The sequence below is a fragment of the Panthera onca genome, chromosome B2 (genome assembly GCF_046562875.1).
Source record: "Panthera onca isolate mPanOnc1 chromosome B2, mPanOnc1 haplotype 2, whole genome shotgun sequence".
NCBI classification, from domain to species: Eukaryota; Metazoa; Chordata; class Mammalia; order Carnivora; family Felidae; genus Panthera; species Panthera onca.
In genome coordinates, this window is record NC_138343.1 from 12,856,725 (window position 1) to 12,880,728 (window position 24,004).

At 46.0% G+C, this 24,004-nt stretch overlaps 1 protein-coding gene across 1 annotated transcript; it reads right to left on the reverse strand.

The window, feature by feature from the left end:
* Positions 1-376: 376 nt before the first annotated feature.
* Positions 377-22,541, reverse strand: MYLIP (myosin regulatory light chain interacting protein). The gene is made up of 7 exons (XM_060614748.3): positions 22,277-22,541; positions 20,955-21,145; positions 9,340-9,525; positions 7,402-7,599; positions 6,748-6,912; positions 5,364-5,784; positions 377-3,412 (listed from the first exon to the last, which is right to left on the reverse strand). The coding sequence occupies exons 1-7, from the start codon at positions 22,361-22,363 to the stop codon at positions 3,323-3,325; spliced, it is 1,338 nt and encodes a 445-aa protein (XP_060470731.1). The 5' UTR covers positions 22,364-22,541; the 3' UTR covers positions 377-3,322.
* Between the last annotated feature and the right edge of the window lie 1,463 nt (positions 22,542-24,004).

Below are 24,004 nucleotides of genomic sequence, written 5' to 3' on the forward strand. Positions count from 1 at the left end.
GTCATCTGTGGTGTTTTAGAAGTTCTGCGAGAAGGCACTCGTGATAAGCAAGGAGAAAGACAAAAACGGCTGCCTTTTGTCTTAGATGGTGATTATACTCAAACTCCATCGAGGCTTTCTTCCACTGCTTGGGAGAACTGTACTAAAGCTTTGGCCTGAGGTGCCTGGATGGCTCAGGCGGTTAAGTGACTGACTCTTGGTTTCAGCTCAGGTCATGATCTCGTGGTTCGTGGGTTCAGGACCTGCCTTGGGCTCCTCACTGACAGCACTGGGTGGACTTGTAACCCTTGTAACTTGTGTCTTTTGACAGAACAGCCTCTTGAGGCTTCAGTCTCTCCATTTATTCCTCCCTGCCGTTTCATTTTTATTTGAGAGAGAGAGAGAATCTTAAGCAGGCTTCACGCTCAGTGCAGAGCCCAACGTGAGACTCGATCCCACGACTGTGAGATTGTGACCTGGGCCGAAATCAAGAGGTGGACGCTCAACCAACTGAGCCACAGCGACGCCCTTCCGCCATATTGTTTAACTCAGCCTCTCCATGGCCGTCTCTTCTATGCCTACCCATGCCCTCCCACTGAAAATACAAGACCACAATGCTTCTCTGACCCAGCCTCCTCCTCCAGCACCATCCTGTTATTTCACACGCCACCCAACGTGCGTTGGCCTCCACCTATAAGGTCCACGTGCTTGTCTCACACGTGTCCACGGCTCACTATGGTCTGGGAACTTGTAGCATCTCCTCACTTCTCAAAATAGACCCACTCTTTCCCAGAACCCTGGACCTCCTATTGACTGCCACGTTTTATGCCCCCTTCTAGCTATCCAGCTCCTTGACCCTGCCGCAGCTCCTCCTCATGGTCTTAGGATTTTGAGTATTTAACCTATGTGAAGCAGTGACAGATGAATCACGTCTTGATCCTCGTTAAATTTCCAGCCTGCAAGAATAACTCACGTACTCAATGAACGAAGGATTGCTAGAAATCGACGGAAGACTGAATCAGGTACAGGAATCGTAGAAAATGAATGCCCATCTCTCAATTTTTAAAAGGTTATTTTCTGGAAATGATCGGACTTGTGCCGGACTGAACTTCTGTTGCAGTTGAAATCACATCCTTCAACTGCTACAGCTAATTATCAGTTACAGACATAACGTGCCGCGTTCTAGACGACACCCAGCAGCACAAATGAGCACATCCGGCCGTGCTTACAGCAGATCCCAGCAGCAGCAGCGAGGCGTCCCACAAAGTATATTCCCAGAGTCTGTCCCCTGAGACCGTTACTGTTCAGACCCCGACAGGTACTCATCTGTCCAGGCAACTAACTAGCTGCATCATCTGGGTCTAAATCGTTACCTTCCAGGGGCGCCTGGGTGGCTCAGTCGGTTAATCGTCCGACTTTGGCTCAGGTCATGATCTCACAGTTCTTGGGTTTGAGCCCCGCGTCGGGCTCTGTGCTGACAGCTGGGAGCCTGGAGCCTGCTTCGGATTCTGTGTCTCTCTCGCTCTCTGCCCCTCCCCCACTCGTGCTCTCTCTCAAAAATAAACATTAAAAAATTAAATTGTTACCTTCCACTTATGCCATTCCTCTCCTCCAACACCCTCTGGTCCCATCCCCAATTTTTACTTTGCATCTGCTTACATAGATTACTCCGTTTTCGCCTACATTTCAATCCTAGACCAGAAAGCAGAGGAGTGAATAAGTGGATGAATGTTCTCGATTAGAGCCAATACCCCCAACGTTTTCAAGTTTTCCATATATGACCACAATAGATAAAGTGTGATGTCACCAATGCTTTTTTTTTTAGTGAAGACAACTGGCTTCAATGACAAAAACTGTGATGACTCCAACAGCCATGTTTGCTTTAAAGTCTTTATTATCCTGAATACAAAAGACAGAAGTCCTTGAGGATATAACAGAGTTCTTTATGTGGAAACATTATTTTTTTTTTTTACAAGTGAAAAAATAAATACCTCTTGGAATAAAGGCTTATATGCTAATATGTGCCATAAAAAAGTAGAGTTTTAATATTTGACAAAATGTCTGTGCAAAGAAACAAATGCATAAACACATTACTGCTACATTAAGGCAATATGAAAAGTATACTCGGAAATCTCAGTAAAGTGACAGTGTAGGTTCCTAGCTTTAACTTAGCTAGTATTGCACCCAATAAGGTCATCTAGGTGTCCCGACGTCCTAGAAAACCCACAAGCTGACCAGCGTCCAAAATGCCCAAGTGGGAGTGGATAACTTGATTAAGAACAAAGAAACGAAGAAGCTCCAAACCCCTCTGAGACGTAGGGAGGGGACAACTGAACGTTAATACGTAAGCACTTACAAAAAAAAAAGAAAACAAAAACAAAAAGCATACAATCTCTAAGATACCTATGATAAGGCTGTAAAGGCTCGATGGCTCAAGCAAAAGCGACCCCACCGGATGAAGCTGGAGTTTTGGGGAGAAGTGGAGAACCCCCCGGTTTGTACACCGGGAAGCTTCATCTCCGCGAGCAACACTTGGCTTTCTGAGGAACGTGGGTTCCCTCTTCAACTTAAATAATCTACTCCACCAACTCAAGAGCCCAAGGAGTGAGGACTGCTCCACAGAAATCTTACCAGACCGGTAGCGTCTTATAAATCGCAAGACGTGGGGGTGAGGAGACGGGGAGGGAAGAGGAAGCCGTGCACACTGAGTGACCGGTTTTCCACCAGCCAGACCGGTTTACATCGGGCAACCTGGTAATCAACCTTTTACAAGTCGCAGAATTGATCTTTGCGTCTCTTTGCCTTCCAATCATTCTTGACCAAGTTATAAAAACAGAAATGACGTTAAAATGACGGTTTCTTTAAGAAAAATTTCCTATTAAAATGTTCAGAGCTCCATGACCGTACAAAAAGAACCAAGTAAATTCTTAAAACGAATTCTTACAAAATTTGCTGCAAGTAGGAAACTTACCTTGGGATACATTAAGGAGACTTAACAGTATCCTTTCCTAAAGGGTACCCAACTTTTTGGCTATGCTGCCACTTAACTGACATCAAAGATTTGACTTATTCCTTTACTTGATCATAAGAAGAATGAGCCCAAGGAACATGTCTGTGTCCCAGAACCCTTCCTGGTCCCCACCACTGCAGGTGCGGATTCTACGCATGGTTTGTTTTGATGGGGAGGAATATTCTGTTGATTCTTCCTTTTTTTTTTTTTTCTTTTTTAAACACTGCATGGCAGATGGGTGTCAGAGTACTTATTTTCTCCACGATCGTTTTTTAGTTTAAGTAATAGTGCAGTTCACGGAAACGTGGCTTGTCCAGTTAAGTGCACGACACGTCAGATCACGGTGAGGTTGAGGAGACTGGTGTGGGTCGGTAGGTAGACGTGTTGCACGTGTTCCACCCGCGACCTGCAGACCGGACAGGACTGGAAAAGAGAAGCCAACAGTATTTGTTAGGACACCTTCAAGGATGTGTCTTCAGTTTCACGTGTGGCGCCTACTCTGTTCCGTTTGCTAGTAAGTGGTGGTCACAATTATTTCTAGCTCTCCACTGGTAGAGATCTTTGTTTTCTAATGGGCTTGAAATTCTATACCTTACAAGGGGCTCAGAATATTGGGGAAAAGTATAAAGTGCAGGCAATTAGTTAGGTTTGTAGTCACGCGCTAAACCAGGCACAACGAGTGGCTGCTGAAGAACTATTGCCGTGCAAGAAGGCTGTAGTCCCTCCAGGGGCCAATTGTAACCCCTTCTGGCAGTGAGGCAGGAAATCTGAGACCCTTCCGGAGTCTGGGCAGCTGGCTGACTCAGACCAGCATCACTGAGTCGTTAATGCCATGTGGCCAGTGAACATGGCTCTGCTCCAAGTCACAGGTCACAGCGCCACATCCCTGGCTGGCTTCTCAGCAAGCACTGTCCCTCCCCCACCTTTCCCCCCTACCTCCCGCCCCCCCCCCCCCCCACACCACAGGGGAGCCTTAGGCATGGGGATCAGACCAAGTAGGTGGAAAAAGGCAAATCTGTGACCGCTTCTGGAGAAATAACTCCTTGTAGTAGAACGATCTACTCTTCAGAAAGACAAAGGCATCCTGATGGCTCATTATAGGACCCTAAAAATAGTTCTGAAATTAGCAGCTTTTGAAGGACTGGATATTTAGGGCTTTTTTTTTTTAATTTATTTTTTTAAATGTTTTATTTATTTTTGAGAGGGAGACAGAGCATGAGTCGGGGAGGGGCAGAGAGAGAGGGAGACACAGAATCCGAAGCAGGCTCCAGGCTCCGAGCTGTCAGCACAGAGCCTGATGCGGGGCTTGAACCCGTGAACTGTGAAATCGTGACCTGAGATGAAGTCAGACACTTAACTGACTGAGCCACCCAGGCGCCTCCCCTCCTACTTTAAAAAAATTTTTAAATGTATTGAGGGCTTCTTTTAAATAAAACCACACTGACATTAAGCAAACAGTTCTTAGAAATGAAAATGAACAGAAAAAATAATTGTAAGAGGAAATGTAAGGTGCAAGAAAGGAAAACATACATGACTTTTATTTTTTGTACTGATATTAAAATTAGTTTGACTTACTAAAGGCCAATCCAAGATGCCCCCTAGAGGCATATGGAGCCATCAAAGAAAATTAATCACAGATAATCACTGAGCAAACAATCCACCCATGGATAACTAGAAGGTAGCTATAACTAAAACCTCTTAAGTATTCTTTTTCAAGTATTTTAAGTAAATAGTAAAGACCATCCTCCTGAGGAGGCTGGGTGGCCCAGTCGGTTAAGCTTCTGACTCTGGATTTCGGCTCAGGTCATGATCTCACAGTTTGTGGGTTGGAGCCCTGTGTTGGGCCCTGTGCTGACAGCACAGAGCCCGCTTGGGATTCTCTCTCTCCCTCTCTCCCCCCCTCCTCAACTCTCCCTCTCTCAAAATAAATAAATGAACTTAAAAAAATTTTTTTTAATTAAAAACATAAGAATAAATAAACAAACTTAAAAAACGAAACAAAACAAAAACCATCCTAAGCGTTGGGAAGAGGGAAGAGACACAAATGGAAGCTGCAAATCCTGAACCAGTGCTCGGGAGGCCTGGGTTCTAGCCCCCGGTCACCCCACTAAGACGCGCTGCCCTGTGAATCTGAGCCTCATTCCCAGAACCTGAAAAAAGCCTACGGTTTACAGCAGTTACACTGTGGCAAATACTATGGCGATCCAAAATGTCCCCTTATAGCAACACCTCTGAGGTCCCCGAACGCGGGGACCCTAGCCGGGCGTGGCGGGGCCCTCCGGCTTGCACCTGGCACACAGCAGGCGCTCAGGAACCCCGGTCACAGTGGGGAGAGAGCCCTCCCGCCCGGGGAGGGCCGCCGAGCAACCATCACCTGCAGCTGGGCGGCACAGCCCTCACAGCACACAGTGTGGCCGCAGGGGCAGAAGGCGGAGTTGATCTCCTCCTCGCAGCACACCATGCACAGCATGGCCTCCTTCAGCTTCCGCAGCTTCTCCTGGAGCGCCCTGGTCTGCTGGCAGCTGAGGCCCTCACAGCTGGTGCAGTTCAGGCCGCTGTCCGAGGACTTGAGTGGGGAGTTCGGAGGGCTGGGGTCGCTTCTCGAAACGAGGTCCACGACGCCGGCGTTGTACAGGGCTCTCCTGGCGTGGTCGTACACCTCCTTAGACGTTCTTTTGATATCGAAGACGTACTTCTTGCCGAGGTTGATATTCTCATTCAGAAACAGAGACGCTAAGTGGCCCTTCAGGTCTCGGCTGTACTGCATCATGACGGCGCTGGTCACCGTGTCACACCTGCAGGGAGACGCGGCACGTCAATACCTACAAGCCCGGGCACTTCTGTGACTCAGACCTTCAAATGCTGCCGTGAATGAGAATATTCTGTGGCAGCACACATTTATATTCTTGTGTGCATGCCTGCAAGTAAATTCTTCCAGTGGTATCTGTGCTAAACATTTTCATGATTCTACCTCCAGGTTTCTCCAGTGTCCCCAAAGGACCTTGATGAAGGAGTCATAAACGCAGAAACAGGGAGCGCGCGCCCTCACCTCCGGGGACACAAGCAGTCGTCAAAAACAGCTTGTGGCGAGGAAAAAAGGACATTTTCTTCTTTCAAGTCCTGGCTTTTATGTTAAAAATTTCTACAAATTTTCCATTCTGCTCCAAGATTTGTGTGTCTACCTTAACATAAAAAAAGGTTAAGATGGCAATTAAATTTCTTAGCTTCAATTTCTCAAATATTTGGGTCAAATCACAAGTCTACCTTAAAGCACCTTCTGAAACGAGGGTATTGCTACTGTCAGTAAAAAAAAAAAAAAAAAAAAAAAAAAAAAAAAAAAAAAAAAAAAAAAAAAAAAAATCCTTGTACTACGGAGTGAGGAATCGGGATATCGGCTCCCCACAAGGACAGTTAGGTCATCCTGTGGGGATGCGTTAAAGCCGTTGTGGGACGTGTCCAACCACTCAGAGCTCCCGGGAGAGGAGCTGCCGTGAGGAAAGAAGGCAAGAGAAGCGGGGGGAAGGGGTCTGTGCAGCTCACTCCCACCACGTTCTGTGGTAAAAGCAGCACCACGTTGAGAAGGCCCCCACCGCCACGCAGAATAGAACGAACAAAATGTTCAAGAGCAGTGGATTTCTTGAATTCTGAACAAGATTCGTGGACACAGCGATACCAGAAAGCGTAGGCCCCTTGGTGGCACCTGAAAACTTAGAGCTGCAGACAGACGCTCGGGGCTGTGGGGACGGAGCGCTACGTGCCTGTAGAAAGCGTGCGTCTCCGTTATCGCTCGGTAGAGCCCGCTGGCGGCCCTGGTGCTGATCATCTTGAACAAGAGCACGACGCTGTTTCCGGACTCCTTGGTGACGGTCAAGTACACGTTCTTCCCCGACTGGGTGGCCATCTGGACCACCGGGTAAGCAATCCTGAAACACGGACGAGAAGGTGAGCAAGCCCGGAAGGAGAGGCCCGTCAGGGTGTGTGCCCTTTCGTAGGACTCTCCTGTGCTCAGGACCCCGCAGTAGAATCAGATCGCTCTAGGACTCCTAGTAAGCACTTGGCTCCCTAGTCATAGAGGCGCGTTGGAAACCAGTTGTGGAGAGAAGTGTTGGGAGTGATGCGCGTGTGCACGCGTGTGTAGGTGGAAACGAGAGTTTTACAGCAGTGAACGTACTTAAAAAATATTAACTCTGCCACATCAATACACTTGAGTTTGTAGTTTAAAGAGTAATTCAATGGTTATCGAGGCCTGACTCAAATTAATATACATACCCAAAATGAAACATTTCATCCCCAAAGGATAACTAATTGTCTAGCAAATCCCTTTCCAGTTTTATCTATTTTAATAATCAGAGCTACAAAGGGATATATGCACATTCGGGGCTGAAACAAAATGGAAGACGTAGGTACGTTACCTATTAATTGGGCAAAAGTCGTCTTTGCAAATGGAGATTCCTTCAGGTCCAACCCCGATGAGGAGTTTCTGCCCTTCACTGTCCCTCACGGAATGCCACTCTATGCCATAGTTTTCCATCGTGGACACGATTTGTAACACCTGGTATTCGGCAGAAGCCTGGCTGGTCCCCTCCAGCTCCTTATGCTTTGCCACAATGCTGCAGGATGCCAAAAGGGCAGAGAGGCGTGGACAGATTAACGCATGTGGTCCTTAGAGAGGAAATCTGTATCATTTTCCCTAGTGAATCATACAGACACTGCCATTTATGTGTAACACTTAAAGTGATATAGCAACGACATTTCATTTGTTTAGCAAATTTGTAATAATATACTTCTAAGACACTGCTCCAGATCTCAACTATTAGACATTTTAGTAAAAAAGCAAGTGGAGAGGCAGGATAGGGGTGAATTGGAAGAATTATGGAAAATCTCTAAAAACATACATGAGACGTTTTGTATGTAGGTACTTTTCGTGCAAGGGCCTACTTTGTAAGTTTCATTATAATATAGCATTATAGGGGCGTCTGGGTGGCACAGTCGGGTCAGTTAAGTGTCCAGCTTTGGTTCAGGTCATGATCTCACGGTTTGTGAGTTCAAGCCCTGCAGTGGGCTCTGTGCTGATGGCTCAGAGCCTGGAACCTGCTTCTAATTCTGTGTCTCCTTCTTTCTCTCTGTCCCTCCCCCACTCATTCTCCCCACCCACCTCAAAAATAAACAAACATTAAAAATATATATATATATAGCATTCTAAGGGGTTGATTAGATCATCGGCAGGATTTATTCTGTCTACTGCGGCAGACAGCCTCCAACATAGTCCTTGAAGATTCCCACCTCCTGGTATTCACACTCTTGTGCGAATCCCTTCACTTGAGTGCTGAGTGCCTGTTGTATTGATCACTGGCTGGATTCATAACTTGCTTCTAATGAACAGAATATGGCAGAAGTGATGGGATGTCACTTCTGAGATTAAGTTCTAAAAAGACACTGACCTCTGTCTTGGGTGTTCTCTCTTGCTCTGACTTGGACTGCTGGTCCTGGGGGGAGCCAGCTACCTCATAATGAAACAGCCCCTTCGAGAGGCCCATGCGGAGAGGGAATAAGGCCCTGCCAACACGCCACAAGAATCAACGTGGAAGGGGGCCCCTCCTTCGGCTGAACCTTCAGATGACACTGAACTCTACCAACAGCCTGCCTGCAGCCTCGTGAAAGGTCTCGATCCAGAGAACCCAGTCAAGCCATGGCCAGATTCCTGACCCACAGGAGTGTGATATATAGTTATTAAGCCACTAAGTTTTGGGGTAACTTGTCCCCCAAGAACAGATAACTAAGATAACACCTATTTTGGCCTCTTTGTTTAGTCTTTGCTGGGATGAAGAAAATACTAACAGACATGACAGACTTTTGAAGAGACCTGCTTTTTTAGATTTTTTTTTTTAATGTTTATTTTTGAGAGAGAGACAGAGCAGGAGCGGGGGAGGGGCAGAGAGAGAGGGAGACACAGAATGGGAAGCAGGCTCCAGGCTCTGAGCTGTCAGCACAAAGCCCAACTTGGGGGCTCGAACCCACGAACCGTGAGATCATGACCTGAGCAGAAGTCGGCCACTTAACCGACTGAGCCACCCAGAGATTTACATTCTTAAGAGTTCAGAGATTCAAAAAATTCCCGTTCCATAGCATTTTATATAAGGGCATAGATTTAGGTGGACTGTTTTGTGCCTGTAAATCTCTCAGAGGGAAGGCTGAGACTCTTTAGAACACAACTTAGCTAAACTGGAAAACGGCCTAGTCTTAACCTTACCAAATATCTGTATACATACTGGAGATTCATATTCTTTGGGAAATATGTATAAATTCACTAGATCTATGAATGTAAACAGTCACCTCCGCAGCAGCCTCACCTGTTCAAGGTGGCACTGGAGAGTTCCTTTGCACAGAGCTCCTCGTAGCTGTACTTGGCAGTGTTCTGATTATAGTCTCCGAACTTGGTTTGGGCCAGGAGGGCGCTGAGTTCCACTGCCTGCTCCGGGGAACACTGGAGGTGGCCGGCCAGGAGGGTCTCCTTGATATGCAAGAAGAAGATATGCCTGCAAAGCAATGTGACAATGAGGTTACCCTGGGGACTAGCCTGATGTCAAGCTCAACCGGGGGACTAGCTTGATGTGCAATCTCACAATCCCTTTTCGGTAAGGAACACACAGTCACTTAAAAAGCCACCCTGAAAACGCTCACCACTAAAAAACATTTTTTTTTTGTTTTTAGTATGAAGGCAAAATAAACCTAAGGACTTTCGTCTCTCCGGAATAAAAAGCGTAACTCAGACAAAACAAATCTGAGACAAGCTCAGGAATATTCAAGTCAGCACATACAAAATAATCTCACAGAGGTTTCCGCATTTCATTTTTTTTTTAAAGAAATGCTGTTCACATAAACCTGATCTTGACATGGACTTGGTATCTTAGATCCTCACCTTTATTCAAATGACCCCCAAATCTCTAGGTTTTGCCCCAACCACTGTAAGCATCCTATTCGGATGTCCGACTGCTTACAGACGTCTCCACTTGGATGTTCAGTATCCTAATTTCACGGTTCAAAACCCAACTCACTGCTTTCCTTCCCAAACCCACTTTTTCTCCCAGCGAAAACCAGAGACTCGTTTGGTATTTTACCCCAAGACCCGCTTTTGATTCTTCATTTTATTCCCATCTACTTTCTGTCTCTGAAAACTCCTTAAACCCAGTTACACTCTTCCCATTTTTACCTCAGATGTCCTACCTGGGGCTCTCAACCGTCAGAGAATTTACAATCTCCCCGAAGCTGATCTCTCTCGACTCTGCTAATCTACCTTCCAGGCTACTTGCTTCGGGGATAAGCTTGCCATCTCTCCGCTCAAAATCCTTCGAGGGAGGGGTGCCTGGGTTAAGCGCCCCACTTCGGCTCAGGTCACGATCTCACGGTTCGTGAGTTCCAGCCCCGCGTCGGGCTCTGTGCCGACGGCTCAGAGCCCGGAGCCTGCTTCGGATTCTGTGTCTCCCCCTCTCTCTGCCCCTCCCCTGCTCGTGCCGTCTCTCTCAAAAATAAACATTAAAATAAATAAATAAATAAATCCTTCGAGGGATCCCGACTGTTTGCCGAGGAAGCGTGCTGTTGGCGTGTACCCCAGCTTCTGTGGGTGTGGCCCCCGATGTCCACCAAACAATCCACCATTCCCTCCAGCCACTGTGCCCTGGGAAAGGGACAATTCCTCTTCCTGGAAAGACCGAGCACGCTCATGTCTCCACGACTCTCGTCTTGGCTGTTCCCTGTGTCCTGCGGGGTATTCTTTTTGTCCCCTCATTTAGATACCTTTCTGTCCACATCATCCGCAAGCTGTTTATTCCTCTCTTACAGTACTTGACATATTCTGATTTTCTACCACAGTTAGCTGCACGTAAGTGGATGTCTTAAGTGTCCCTGGCACCACAGAGCTCTACGAATGGATGTAAAACTGCACATGGCCTGTGGTCAGTTTCTTTCCCTACCTAAGTTGCAGTCCTTGTGTGCCTGCCCCAGTCGCATATGATACTACGCTCCGTTCACTATGAGGCACGTCAGACTTAGAAACTCCTAGGAAACTCCACGTAGGTTGCCTGCCAATCCAGCTCCGCCAAGATTCTCAACGGAGTATCCAAACTGCCACAGACAGGCCAGTCTAGATTATAAAATTGGTCTCTGGCAAACGTACAGGTATAACCTTCCTTTGATGACTTGTTATAGCCTCTCAAACTTGCTTAAATGCCACAATATTCCTTCCACTAACAACTGAATTACGACCAGCAGTAAAGCTCTAACACTGCTCTGAATAGGGCTCGTAAGCCCAGCTTCCCGCTTGAGCTGGGTATCCTTAACACTGCTTTTATGCTTTTATTTATACTCTCGTCTTACGTCTGACGTCCCCGGTGAAGGGAACAACATGAGCAGTGAAAGAAAAGCCAAGGGAAGAGGGGCTGAGACACACAAGGAGGGGCTCTACGGACAGTCTCACAATGTCAGGCAGGCAAGAGCCGTTAATCTTCCTTGAAGAGATGTTTGAATTCAATGTTTTGCGTGTTCTAGAACGATAAAGAAATATTTAAAATGATCACACTCTGCCAAATACTGCAGGGTTGTCTTTATCGAGAGCCCCGATGAAGAAATCACGGTAAGAACGCATAACAGCACTGAAAGGAGAGAAGCATGGTTTTTATTAACCCAAACATCTGTTAGTCTTTAAAGTATTTCTGACACGCTGCTAAACTGAGGAGGGGGTCCCTACTGGGGCAAAGAAATAAGCATGAAAATAACTCGTTCTGAAACAGCTATCTGAGCAGCGGAGGGCGGGCATTCCCCACGGGATGTCGGCGTCACGATGCGGCTTTGGCCTTCGAAAGCCTTTTTTAGATGACCATTTGGTAAACTTCATCTTGGTGAACGGATCTGTCTCTCTTCGCTGGGGCTGTGTTTGTAGGAGACACAAATCTGAACGTGTGCTTAAAGAAGAAATGGTGTGCTGTAGGATTTTAAGGGGGAATCCAAAAAACAAGTCTTCTAAATCTGATCTCTGCTCGTGTGGAAAGGTCTTTTCACGTATTGCCCCACGATCAACCTAGAGACTAGTCTTCTGCTTTATGCAAGAGTTGTGTGTAGCCTGCAACAGAAGACTTGCCAAATCTATCCGATTTCTTTTTCGGCACTGTTCACACCCGCTTCTGGAGAGGCAGCTGCCGAAATCAGGCAAAAAAGCAGTAACAGAGTATTAACAGGTGGTCAGCAGGGTGAGACCGAACGCCAATCTTTTCTAGGCCTGTGGGTCAGAATTTTTTAAACGGAGGAGAACAACCGGCCTTTTGTACGTACTCCGCATTCTAGGCCGAAATGCAATCGATACCCTGTGAGTGGAAGAATCCTCCCCTTTACTATTTACGTCAACTCTCCGATACGGTTCTTCCTGCATTTTGCCAATTTCATGGCTATAAAACAACCTTTTCGTTTTGAGTCAACAAATATTTGTCATTCATTGCCTCTGTGCCAAGCCCTACCCTGGGGTTACAGTATGAACATATCTGATAGGTCCTTTTATAGATGGAACTTACAGCTTTTTCGTGTGAAGGTGCATATCCCTATCACAGTTAACTCCAGACACAAACTGGTTTTTGGGTGACAAATTTTTATGTTCTCCAGGAGAACAGCACCATGGAGCAGTGACAGCAAAGGTCACCAGCTGTGGTGAGCCATCAGCAGACTCTATTTAATGTGCTCTTTCTAACAGGGAAGATGACAGAACTTGGAGACATTCTGATAAGGAATCCAGGGATGGCTCGTTAGTGGGGTGATTTTTTTTTAAATGTTTACTTATTTTTGAGAGACACAGACACCATGGGGCAGGGGGCAGAGAGAGAGAGGGAGACACAGAATCCGAAGCAGGATCCAGGCTCTGAGCCATCAGCACAGAGCCCGACGCGGGGCTAAATCTCATGAACTGTGAGATCATGACCTGAGCTGAAGTCGGACGCTTAACCGACTGAGCCACCCAGGGGCCCCTGGGGTGATTTTTAAACAAGTATTTTTTTCCCAATCATTTTCTCTTGAACCATCTGCTCTGTAACTGTCTGGTTCATGGATTCTTCCCCATTCCTTTTTTTTTTTTGTAGAGTGGGTGAAAGGTTACTGATAATATCAAAACAAGCAGATGTGGACAAAGAGGTCTTGCCTGCAGTGAATTTTTTTAAATTTTTTTATCTAAAGATCAAAAGCGGTAGACCTATCTAATTCACTTGAGGCTACGTGCTAGAATCACAAACAGAAAGCCTTTGGGAAAAAACTTACTTCTTAGTCTTAAGTAAATGTCTGTGAATATGTCCTGCAGACATAGGCTCAAACTGCATTTTCTATTCTTCTGGCTGCCTGGTTCTTCAAGGTTTTACTCAGTTACTAAGAGAGTGGATCCTGTCGATGAGTGGATTGGTTGGAGGCCCAAAGTGAAACATTCTGGCTAACTTTGCATCATGGGTAGAAATGAACTCCCACGTGTTGTAGCCTTATGGAAGATTTGAAAACAAACAGAGTATGACGGAAACGCCCCAGTCTCGTTAAAAAAAAAAAAAAAAAAAAAAAAAAAAGTCACATATCCTTAATACATTTGTTTCAGAGTACCTCAAATTTCCTCTACTTTAAAAATTAATTCCTTTCCATAGTTTTAAGGAATACAGTTAGGTCATTTATCTTTTAACGACTGTAAGCAGAGAACTGTCCCCTGAACGCTGATTTGTCTCATAAAGAAATCATCTGATAATCAAAGCAGAACCTTCTGCAAACCAACGGGAGTCACTGACCTGTCCACCATAGGCAGTTATGCCCAATCACTGCCCTCCAGTATCTTCCCAGTGACATCATTTGGAAGAACTTTCTTGTGACACAAATGTAAATCAACTATATCCACATTCACTGTTACACTCCGCATTTAAGTAACTAACCTAAAACATCTTTCAAATGGCTAAGAATCTATGAACAGCATTTCTTCCCGAGACCTGACTCACTGAACCTGGCCATCCCATCCGTTGGTGATGGCTGGTGTGTTCCCCACCCAGTTAGACCCCCTCTGAGATCATCCTGGAGTGTGTCTGCCTCAGTCCAATGAGCCATTTAACCACATCAGTTTGTTTGAAACCAAACTAACTGCCAAATCACATTTAAAAACTATCGAATAAAAAAAGGGGACACCGGGCTGGCTCAGTTGGTAGAGCATGTGACTCTTGATCTTGGGATCATGAATCCGAGCCCTACACTGGGTGTAGAGATCACTGGATAAAAACCTAAAAAAAACTATCAAATAAGAAAAAATTACTATACATGTTTTTGTTTTGGATCTTAAATTCCACCGAAACAAAAAGCAGTTCCCGATGGCCTGTAGGCCTAAATGTAAAAGTTAAAACCGTAACACTTTTAGGACACATTGGAGAATAGCTCCATGACTTGGGGGGAGGAAGGTAGGCCAAGGTTTCTCAGGACACAGCAAGAATCCTAAGGGAGAAAAACTGATATGTTAGACTTGACCAACATCAGACATTTCTACTCATCAAAAGGCATTAAGAAAACAGGCAAGCCCCAGGAGAAAATACATTTACAAGACGTATCTCTGACCAAGAAGTGGTATATATAAAGAATAGGTATGGCTCGAAAGCAAAGGTAACAACTCGGTAAAAATGGGTAAATGACCTGAATAGATACTTCACAAAAGAAGATGTAGGAAAGGTCAATAAGCACTTGACAAAAGTGTTTAACGTTATTGATCAAGAGAGACAAATCCAGGGCACCTGGGTGGCTCAGTCGGTGAAGCGTCCGACTTCAGCTCAGGTCATGATCTCATGGTTCATGGGTTTGAGCCCCGCGCCGGACTCTGTGCTGACAGCTCAGAGACTAGAGTCTGCTTTGGATTCTGTGTCTCCCTCTCTCTCTGCTCCTCCCTCACTCACACTCTTGCACTCACTCTCTCTCTCAAAAATAAACATTAAAAAAAAGTTAAAAACAAAACTAAACAACCACCTCCTCTGCGATCCAGCTTTTCCATTTTTAGATTTACTCAAGAGAAATGAAGATACAGGTCTACAAAAGATTGTACTTGCAATGTTCACAGCAGCTTTACTCACAATAGCTGGAAAACAGCTATTCATCAATAGAAGGACGGGTCAACAAACAGTAGTAGATTCGTAGGGCGAAATACTATCTAGCAATGTGCAAGCCATCGATATATATCAGTATGATGAATCTCTAAAAAATACATAATGAACAAAAGAAGCCAGACACTGCGTGATTCCATGTGTGTGAAGTAGATCTATGCCGGAAAAACAAACCCTGTTTGTGGAGGGGCGGGAGGGAAGGCGGGGGGCGAGGACTGACTGCAGATGGGCCTGAGGGAACTTTCTGGAGTCCCGGTCATATTCTACATCTTAATAAGGATTTTGTTTAAACAGACACATCTGTTTGTTAAAACTCATCAAACGGTATAATTAGGATTCGTGCATTTCATCATATGTAAATATTTTATCAAAAGAAAAAAAAAAAGAACTGTAGACAAATATGGAGCTCTACTTAATGATATGCATACTGAAGTATTTAGGGGGAAGTGTATGTATCCACAACTTATTTTGAAAAGCATCAGAAATAAACGTGTGATAAAGCAAGTATATTAAACTGATTAAGTGGTTAACAGTAGAATCTAGATGGGGGTATTGGTGTTCACTGCAAAAATCTTCAACTTACCTGCATGTTTGGAAATTTTCGTAAGAGGCTGAGGAAATAACACTAGTGAAAATCCTCAGGGTCAGGTTAGGAATTCAAATGAATAGCTTCTTACACCTCAAATGAACTATCAGATCTCCTCCACTCCATGGAAGGCTTGCAACTGAGAAAGAGTCATGGCCAAGTAATGACCAAGTCAAGTCTCTATTCAGCTTAAGGGAATCCTTCTCAAAGCCCAAAATGCAAAATGGGAACCATGGACAAATTCGCTCTTCCTAAGGTTCCAAAGCATTTAAAAGATACAGGAGTGGGGGGTAAGGGAAATCCCCAACATCAAAAGCGATGACAACCCACATCAGAAGCACTTGGAAAAAACAGGATTACTCGCTCACAACAGATACCTGACCCAGGCAAGCAAAAATCCAGCAATCCTGTCGTTTAAAAGTGTTAGCTACAATCTCTCCCAAGGGTCTAGATTGTGGTGAGTGCCATTCTAGAATGAGGAGAGGTCTGGAGGCAGGCTACAGTGGGGGCAGGACTCAGAGAATAAGTGTGCCTGGTGCCCCTGGAGTCTGACCCTATGTGCCATCTAAAGAGTCAAGTTTTATTTAAAACTACATATTTAAAATTAAAAGTTCACTTGGGTTGCATGAAAAATCAATAATGTTCTTTGGATCCTTCATACAAATATACAAGTACGAGACATTGATGAAGATACTGAATGTGCCCAGATGGGAGATCTGTGGCTAAAATAAACAGACAATAATGCAAACAGCCTACACTCTGAGCAAAAAGAAAGAGTTAATAGATAAATTAGAATTCAGAAATCTAATCAATTCTTTCTGGAAACAATATACAAGTTTGTCTTACTTTCCTGGGGCCTGTTTTGAGTTTGGTCATTTAAAAAAAAAAAAACAAAGGGAATGTGCCATTCTACTCTTAGGCACAGAGTCGATATGTAAAACACAGTGACGCCTTTATAGCAGATAAATATTGTTGTGACATCCTACCCATCGTGAATCCTAAAAGGTAAATTATGTTAAGCAACCTTTACCAACAGTGACAATGTGTTGAAAGATCTCAAACATCATTGCAGGCCCTGGCTAAGATCCGTATGATTTGGCTGGAACACATTCAAGATTACCACCTCACATCTGCCCATGGTTGCATGTGGCATTTGCTCTGTGGATTTCAACGGTGCTCTCTTCTCTAGATCTTGACATCTAAGTGATTTTTGTTGCGAGAAAGGGAAAAATTGGGTTTAGGAAGTACTTAGAACCTATAAATTGGTTGAAAATTAGATTTAAGAGAGCCTCTAGCTTGAAAACTATCTGAACTTCACAGAAGGTCCAGGCAAGTGGTAGTTTATTTTAGATGAGAACTAACAGCCACAAGAAACAAATGGCTTGGGGTGAAGTGGAGAGGCCGAAGGAAGGAAGCAAAAGAATGCCAAGCGCTGAGCAAACCCTTAACAGAGAATAATCCCTACAATACATTTTTTAATGGTGAGAGGTCTCTCAGATAGTCTTAAACTTTTCAGTTCATAGAAGCAAACTGGCGAACATCAGTTCACTAAGAAAACTTATACTATTCATGCCCGTTAACTCCATCTCTATTTATCTCTAATTTCTTAATTCATTGTTTCACCAAATGTTTATGCACCAGGCACTTGCTAGACTCTGGAGATACGATGTTGATCAGTCCCCTGCTTCATGAATTTAAATTATTAGAGTAGCTGACAATAAACAAATTGTCACATAGGTAAACAGTAGTATTATCCGCTCATTAGATGCTATAAAGGAAAGCTACGTGATGCCTTGGGACACTTCAGTCTCCTGAGCAGGGCCCAGCGGATGCTTTTCAAAGGAGTGATGAATGAGTGGAGCCTGGGAGACAGCAGGATTTAACAAGGGACAAGTCAGACTCAACACCCCTCGCTCGCATCACTGAAATCTTGAGGAGACTCAACGCTCAGCATTACAGCATCTCCCTGAACAGTTAGTTCAGGACTCATGGAACCCTTGTATCGAGGCTGATTTCTGGGAGAGAATTCGGGTGTCGTTGAGTCTTAACGAAGCCCGAGTGCAAAGACCACAGAACTCTGCTAAAATGCGGCAAAGTTCCGGAGAAACAGATTTTATTGGCCGTGGATGGTATGATCACCATTTCTGAAGACGAAGCATATAATTCTCTAACCTCTGGCTGTGCAAACGTTGACAAAATCTGGTCTGAATTGCTGTGACTAACCGAGAGCCTTTGAAAGGCAAGAATTTCAAAGATCATTATTATTTCAGATCTACTTCCAGAATACATTAGTTTCACTTTTAGTTTCAATCCACAGCAACGGCAAACATCTGCTGGATATACCTGCTTGTCTCTCTGTCTCTCAAATGTGCCAGCCGAGTCTGGACAAGACTCTCTGGTTACTTTCCAGACCCTCATTCAAAGGCAAACGTAATAATCTGGGTAAAGAATCTAAAATTAGGCCAAATCCGAGCCCAGATTAACTGTATCAATCTAAGCAGACATGTGATATAGTTGGGTGTTTTGGGTTTTTTGTTTTCAGAAAAATATACTTAGGGAAACATGAAGGAAAATAGAGGGGAAGCAGAAGCAAAGGAAAAAAAAAAATTACTGCTAGAGGGGATTTTAGAGACAAGCTCTTCTTGGCCTTTTAAGAGAAATGAAGTGGGGTGGGGGGGTACTCAGTCTTGGAAGTCTGTATACCCTGGTAGTTGGGGGCTGGGCTGCACTGAGAATGCAGGGCCTCTGCCGCCCCCCACCTCGGCTCCCCCCTCCACCGCCGCCCTCCCCCCCAGTCTCCAGTTACAAACAGGCCCTCCAGCCTATTCCCCAGCAGCCTCCCTAGCCTCTTGCAAACTAACAGATTCACTGCCCCCACTTAGACCAGCTCTACTGTGAGTACATTGCTTTAATTCTCCACAGAGGCCAATTTGGCCAGGATATTTCAGCCCCATTTAATAAACTGTCCAGACACTTTTCAGTATACTGAACGTACCCTCATGACTTGACTTTGAGATGGTACAAAAATCACCACTCATAACCGAACTGGCAAAACTGGGCTTACGGACAACACACGCAGATCTATTTTATTTTCACGGCATTTTACATAAATATTTTATAATGAACTGTTAAACATCAAAAAGTTCACCAGCCAGCTTTATCTGGCTAACATGACGCTAGGGAAAATAAGTAATTGTGCTCTGTCGTATCATGTACATAAAAACAACGCTAATTGTGACTTTTTTTGGACCCAGGACAACTTCTCATCCTAATGAAAAGGCACCAATGCTAATTACAAATCGCTTTAGCTATTAAAAGCAGAATGCTGTATAAACTTGAGGAGGCATTTTCTTCAAATTCTGCATTTTGGGCAAACCTCCTGAAAACAAGTAATATTCACCAATATTTTAAAAGCAAGTCAAATGCTTAGATCACACTGATTTTTCAATAAGATTTCAAAAGGAACTAAGATCAATTAAAATTACCTGGGCTAACTAGGTATGTGCCTTCTCAGAGTGCTATGAGGCATGAGTCTCAGGAGTTAAAGTCAATTGAGTCAATGTAACAGGAAATTTTATTTCAATTCTAATTCACAGAATATCTTGCATAAATAAAATGGACTTGATAATGGTTATTAACTCACTTGCAAAAAAGCACAGGTAAAGACCATCTAGTGGCAAATTTTAAAGTCTGTAACCATTCATAATATAAATGTATCATACTATTATGACCGCAGCCTTTGTTTAAATGATGTATTTGGTCCTCTAAGCCTCTGCAGGTTTAAAAAATGAATTTGTATCATCAAAATGGATTTGTCTCTGGAGGCCCAGAAATTATTGCGAAATCATGACAGAACCACACAATGAAAACTCCAATACGTTATAATATATACGTGTGTTTCTGTATCCTTTTACTCTAGTCCAATTTATCACACTGAAGGGCACAGTGGAAACTTTCACAAATCAGCTTTAAGTTAGACAAACACCCCAAACCAAACAACCCCACCCCACCCCCCCCCCGAAACCAACTTATTCTGATTAATATACACAGCTAAGACATCCTTAAACATGCAATCATGTGGATATTTTTCAAGACATTTTCAGGAGCACTGAGAATTCAATATAGTAGTTTGTCTCAGAAAAAAAAAAATTGAACATCTCCTTCACCTTTGAAAGTGCAGCAACAAGGAGAGATTTCCAATTCAAATAGTATCTCAAAAGATGTTTCTATCAGTTCTTAAGTAAACAAACAAACCACATGCTAACAACTCTTAAGGGGTTTTGCTCACTTACCATTACTCAAGATTGTCACACTCCCATTTCTCATGTGTAAGGGCAACTTTCCAAACCAAAGGATTATAAAAAATAGTAGAATTTAGATCCAGGGTTTGTTGTGTTTAAAAGTCATTTTTTTTTTCTTTTTGGTTGTTGTTGTTTGTTTGTTTGTTTGTTTACATGCCACTCTAAGATTTAGGTCTCTTGCATTTCAGCAATAAATACTGAACACTACTTTCCTAATCTGGCTCATCCTTGAGAAGTATTACAGTCAGTCCAGGAGAGAAAACATTTCTGTTGGAAAAAGGAAACCGCATGCCCTAGTCGCCTACCACTACTGGTGGTTTTCTAGAAGATAAATTTAACAGTCTAAACAATCACATGTAAACATGTTTGTGGGCTGGAGATTGGCTACACCTTACAAAGTTTTCAAGAAATGTAAAAAGTTAAAAAAAGAAATCTGCATTAAGTGGGACAGAGCTCTTTGCTACATATTGTAATCTGACACTAGGCTGAAGTTGACTAAGTTTAAGTAACCCAAGAGGAACTGTTTCCTGCTTTCTGTTAGAACACTCTACAATGACCTGTATTAACACTGCTGAGACAGAGGTTACTATCGGGCATTAGATGCTGCTATCAGGAAGTCAGTTGCGTTTCTAATTTTTTCCCTCCTGTGCCATGGCACTGATCCTGAGTGTTAGTAAGACTTCAACCCTGCTCCCTTGTTGTTTATAAAGACAAGAAAAACCACAGGAAGAGCTAGAAAATGTACCCCAGGCCAACTAGGCGGCTCCCTGTTCACCTCGACAAAAGGGCTGTGCCGTGCAAAACTTCTCAGTTATGAACCAACTCACTCTGCAGCAAACAAATTTGCCTGCGAACATCTCTGGGGAGGTGCAACGGCCCTTTCTCAGCGGAATCAAAGGTCTGGTTGACATTGGTTTAGTTCAGCATCACTTTACCTAGTCTGCTCCTGTAAGATGAGATGAGGTTCCACGAAGAACTTGACTCTCAGTTTGAGCCGGTAAGGGGCTAGCCCATCCATCTGCTGGGAGATCCGATTTCTCAGATTTAGCCATAAACTTTCACCTTTGCTACCCGTAAACTGCAGTCCAAAATAATCAACTTCTATAATTCCCAACCGCCTGCACACCTAAAACAAAAATGAATGCAGCATGGATGAGCAAACAGTCCATGTAGTCAAAGCAAAACTCAAGGACTCCATCTGGGTCTAAGATCCCTGCCTACTTTTTGCAAAGTTCAAGGAAGGTGTTACAATTCCTGCCTTAAAGCTGTAACAACAAAGTTCTAAGCTTCCAGTGTTGCTACACCACTAGTGAGGCTTGTGCTTCCTTAACACCGAGGAGATGGTCGATTGCAGTAGAGAAAAAGGAGTCCTGAAAACCAGCCTTCCAGAAAGGCTGAGGAAAGGAATCTACGGGGTATTTTCCCTCTTATTCCCATCACGGGAATTCCCTCCACCAGCACAATCTGCACAGCTGATCTGGCAGATTATCTGGACAATTTTAACCATCTGGACTCCAAAAAAACAAACACGCCGAGGAAACACGCCACAAGTGTCAGCGAAGCTTGTTAAAAGAGGTTTTCCAAACATCTCAGGTCTGGGGGGTTTTCAGGGCATGGCGTCCCACTGGAGATCAAATTTGCTGTCTGTCATACCCATATGCACTGTTTGGAACCATTCTTCTTTACTCCTTAGGAAACACGAGCTTTAAACACAACGGAGGGGTGGGTGACCAAAAACCCAAGGTCCTCTCGAGCCCCGCAAACCGGCAGGTGCAGGTGAACGGTCCATTTCAGAAGCAGCAAGAGACAAGGGCCGGGCTTGTCTGCCAAGCAACCCCAGGGACCAGCGCCGGCCAGCAGCCACCTCATCTGGGGACTCGGGTGGCGGTGCCAGGCCCCGCGGGGACCCGAAAGGCGGCATCATGCACACACCTGCGGCAGGTGGGCTGGACCGCCTTCTTCCGGGAAAGTGCGGGACTGGGAGTGGGGTGGGGGGCAGGGTGGGAGCTTCCCCCCCCCCCCCCACCACGCGCTCCCAGCGTGCGGGGACCGCGTGCCCCACGGCCACGGGGAGGAACGGGGGGCGGGCCGGGCGCCTGGGGCGCGCTCACCCCCCCCAAACCGCCCCCCCCCCCCGGCCGCCGCCGCAGCGCCGCCCGCCCCCTGGCAGGCGGCGAGCCCCGGAGCCCGGCGCCGCCGCGAGGCCCCTCCGCCTCGGGGGACCGGCCGGGGCCCCCGCCTGGCCCCTCGTCGTCACCTGGTTGAGGCAGTCCTCGCCGTTGGCTTTCGCCTCCACCTCCACCTCCATCAGCACCGCGTCCGGCCTCGTCACATAGCACAGCATGGCTGGGGCCGCCGCTGCCGCCACAGCCGCCTCCTCTTTGGTGTGCGCGGGGCTGCCGCCTCGCCACCGCTCAGACCCAGCCCCGGGCTCGGCGAGGCTGGCCCTCGGGAGGCTGCAGCGCCGCAGACCCGTGCTCCGCGCCCCCCGCGCCCTCCCCGCCACCCCCTCGCCAGCCCGCCCGCCCGCCCGCCGGCTGCCCGGGTCTCCGCGGCGGCGCCGCACTCCAGCAGCCCGACTGCCTGCGGCGCTACAGGGACTCCTCTGATATAGTGGCCCCGCCCCCTCCGGCTGGGGCTCCCGCCAATCACGGCGGCCCCGCCCCTCCTCCGCCGCCCCGCCGGCCAATAGCGGCGTCCGCTCGGCCGCGGCCCGACCTGCCAGCGCCGGCCGAGTTTCCCCGGGCCGCCTGGGGAGGTGGCAGCTTGCGGACGCCGAGGGCTTGCGGGAGGAGGGCGGCCCCGGGACGGGAAGGGACGTACCCGCCGCCTCTGCCCGCTGGGCGACGCTGCTCGGAGCGGGCGGCCGCCCGGCGCGCGGAGGCGGGGGCGCCACTCTTGCGGGCTGGAATGTATGGCGACGCGACGCCTCCGAGCTGCCGCTGTTTTTCAGAAGCCTTGGGTCGATCGCGGAACGCATTTCGGGAGGTGAACATAAAAAGGAAAGCGAGCAACCCCAACGCCAAAAGCAAACCGTCTTCCCCTGGGGTTTGCCACGGTGGGTTGTTGGAAGGCGGAATGGCTGCTCCTCATTTTAGACCTCGTCCGTGGAAAAACAAAACCTGAGCATAAAAGTTTTTGCAGTGGACCAATGAGCCAGGGAACTTGATCTAGTGCTTCTGTATAAATCCTCCCTGGAGGCTTCTATTTACTGGTTGTGCTCAATCAAGACACCTTACAGGGCTCTAAGGCCCTCTCTCGGGGTAGCGCATCTTGTCTCATGTGTTATTCATTCATTAAACGTTAATTGATCACTTGCTGTGCTGCCAGTCCCTTTTCTCAGGCAACCAGATGTTATCCCCATCTTGAAGGTTAGGGACTTATCTCAGAACCGAACAGGTGGTATAACCTCAGTAGTAGCTATTAACAATTTAAGGCCTACAGCTCTTCACTCACTTGTTCCTCTTTGCCGGTACATTAGTTAGCCTACCTCTTTGGTTTCTTTATAGGAGAAATGAAAAGATGGGGTTTCAGCCTTGGACCCTTGAAAAACCTACTTCATCTCTCTGAAGTTCAGTGTTTTCAACAGTAAAGTAGAAACCCCAATATCTGCTCTGCCCTCCCCTGCCCAGCATTGCTATGAAGAACTGCAAGAGACATGTCCAGGAGAGCATTTGAATGACCCTGTATTTGCAGGGAGATCTATAATGTCAGCTGTTATTGCCTGCCAATGGCTTCTGTCCTTACCTCTTTTCCTGAGTCTCAATGATCTCTGTCCCAGTGGCCTTAATTGCTAAAGAAATAGGAAGGGCATCATAGCAGAAGGCTCCAGGGAAGGATCCTATCACAGTCTTTCACTACCACCAACTATGGGTAAACCTGTAAGGAGTCAAAGGTTACCCCCAGTACCCCTATCAGTGCTGCAGGCAGACAGGTGCACTGACGCCGCTTTCCTTGTGTCTTATGAATACACTTCACCACACTG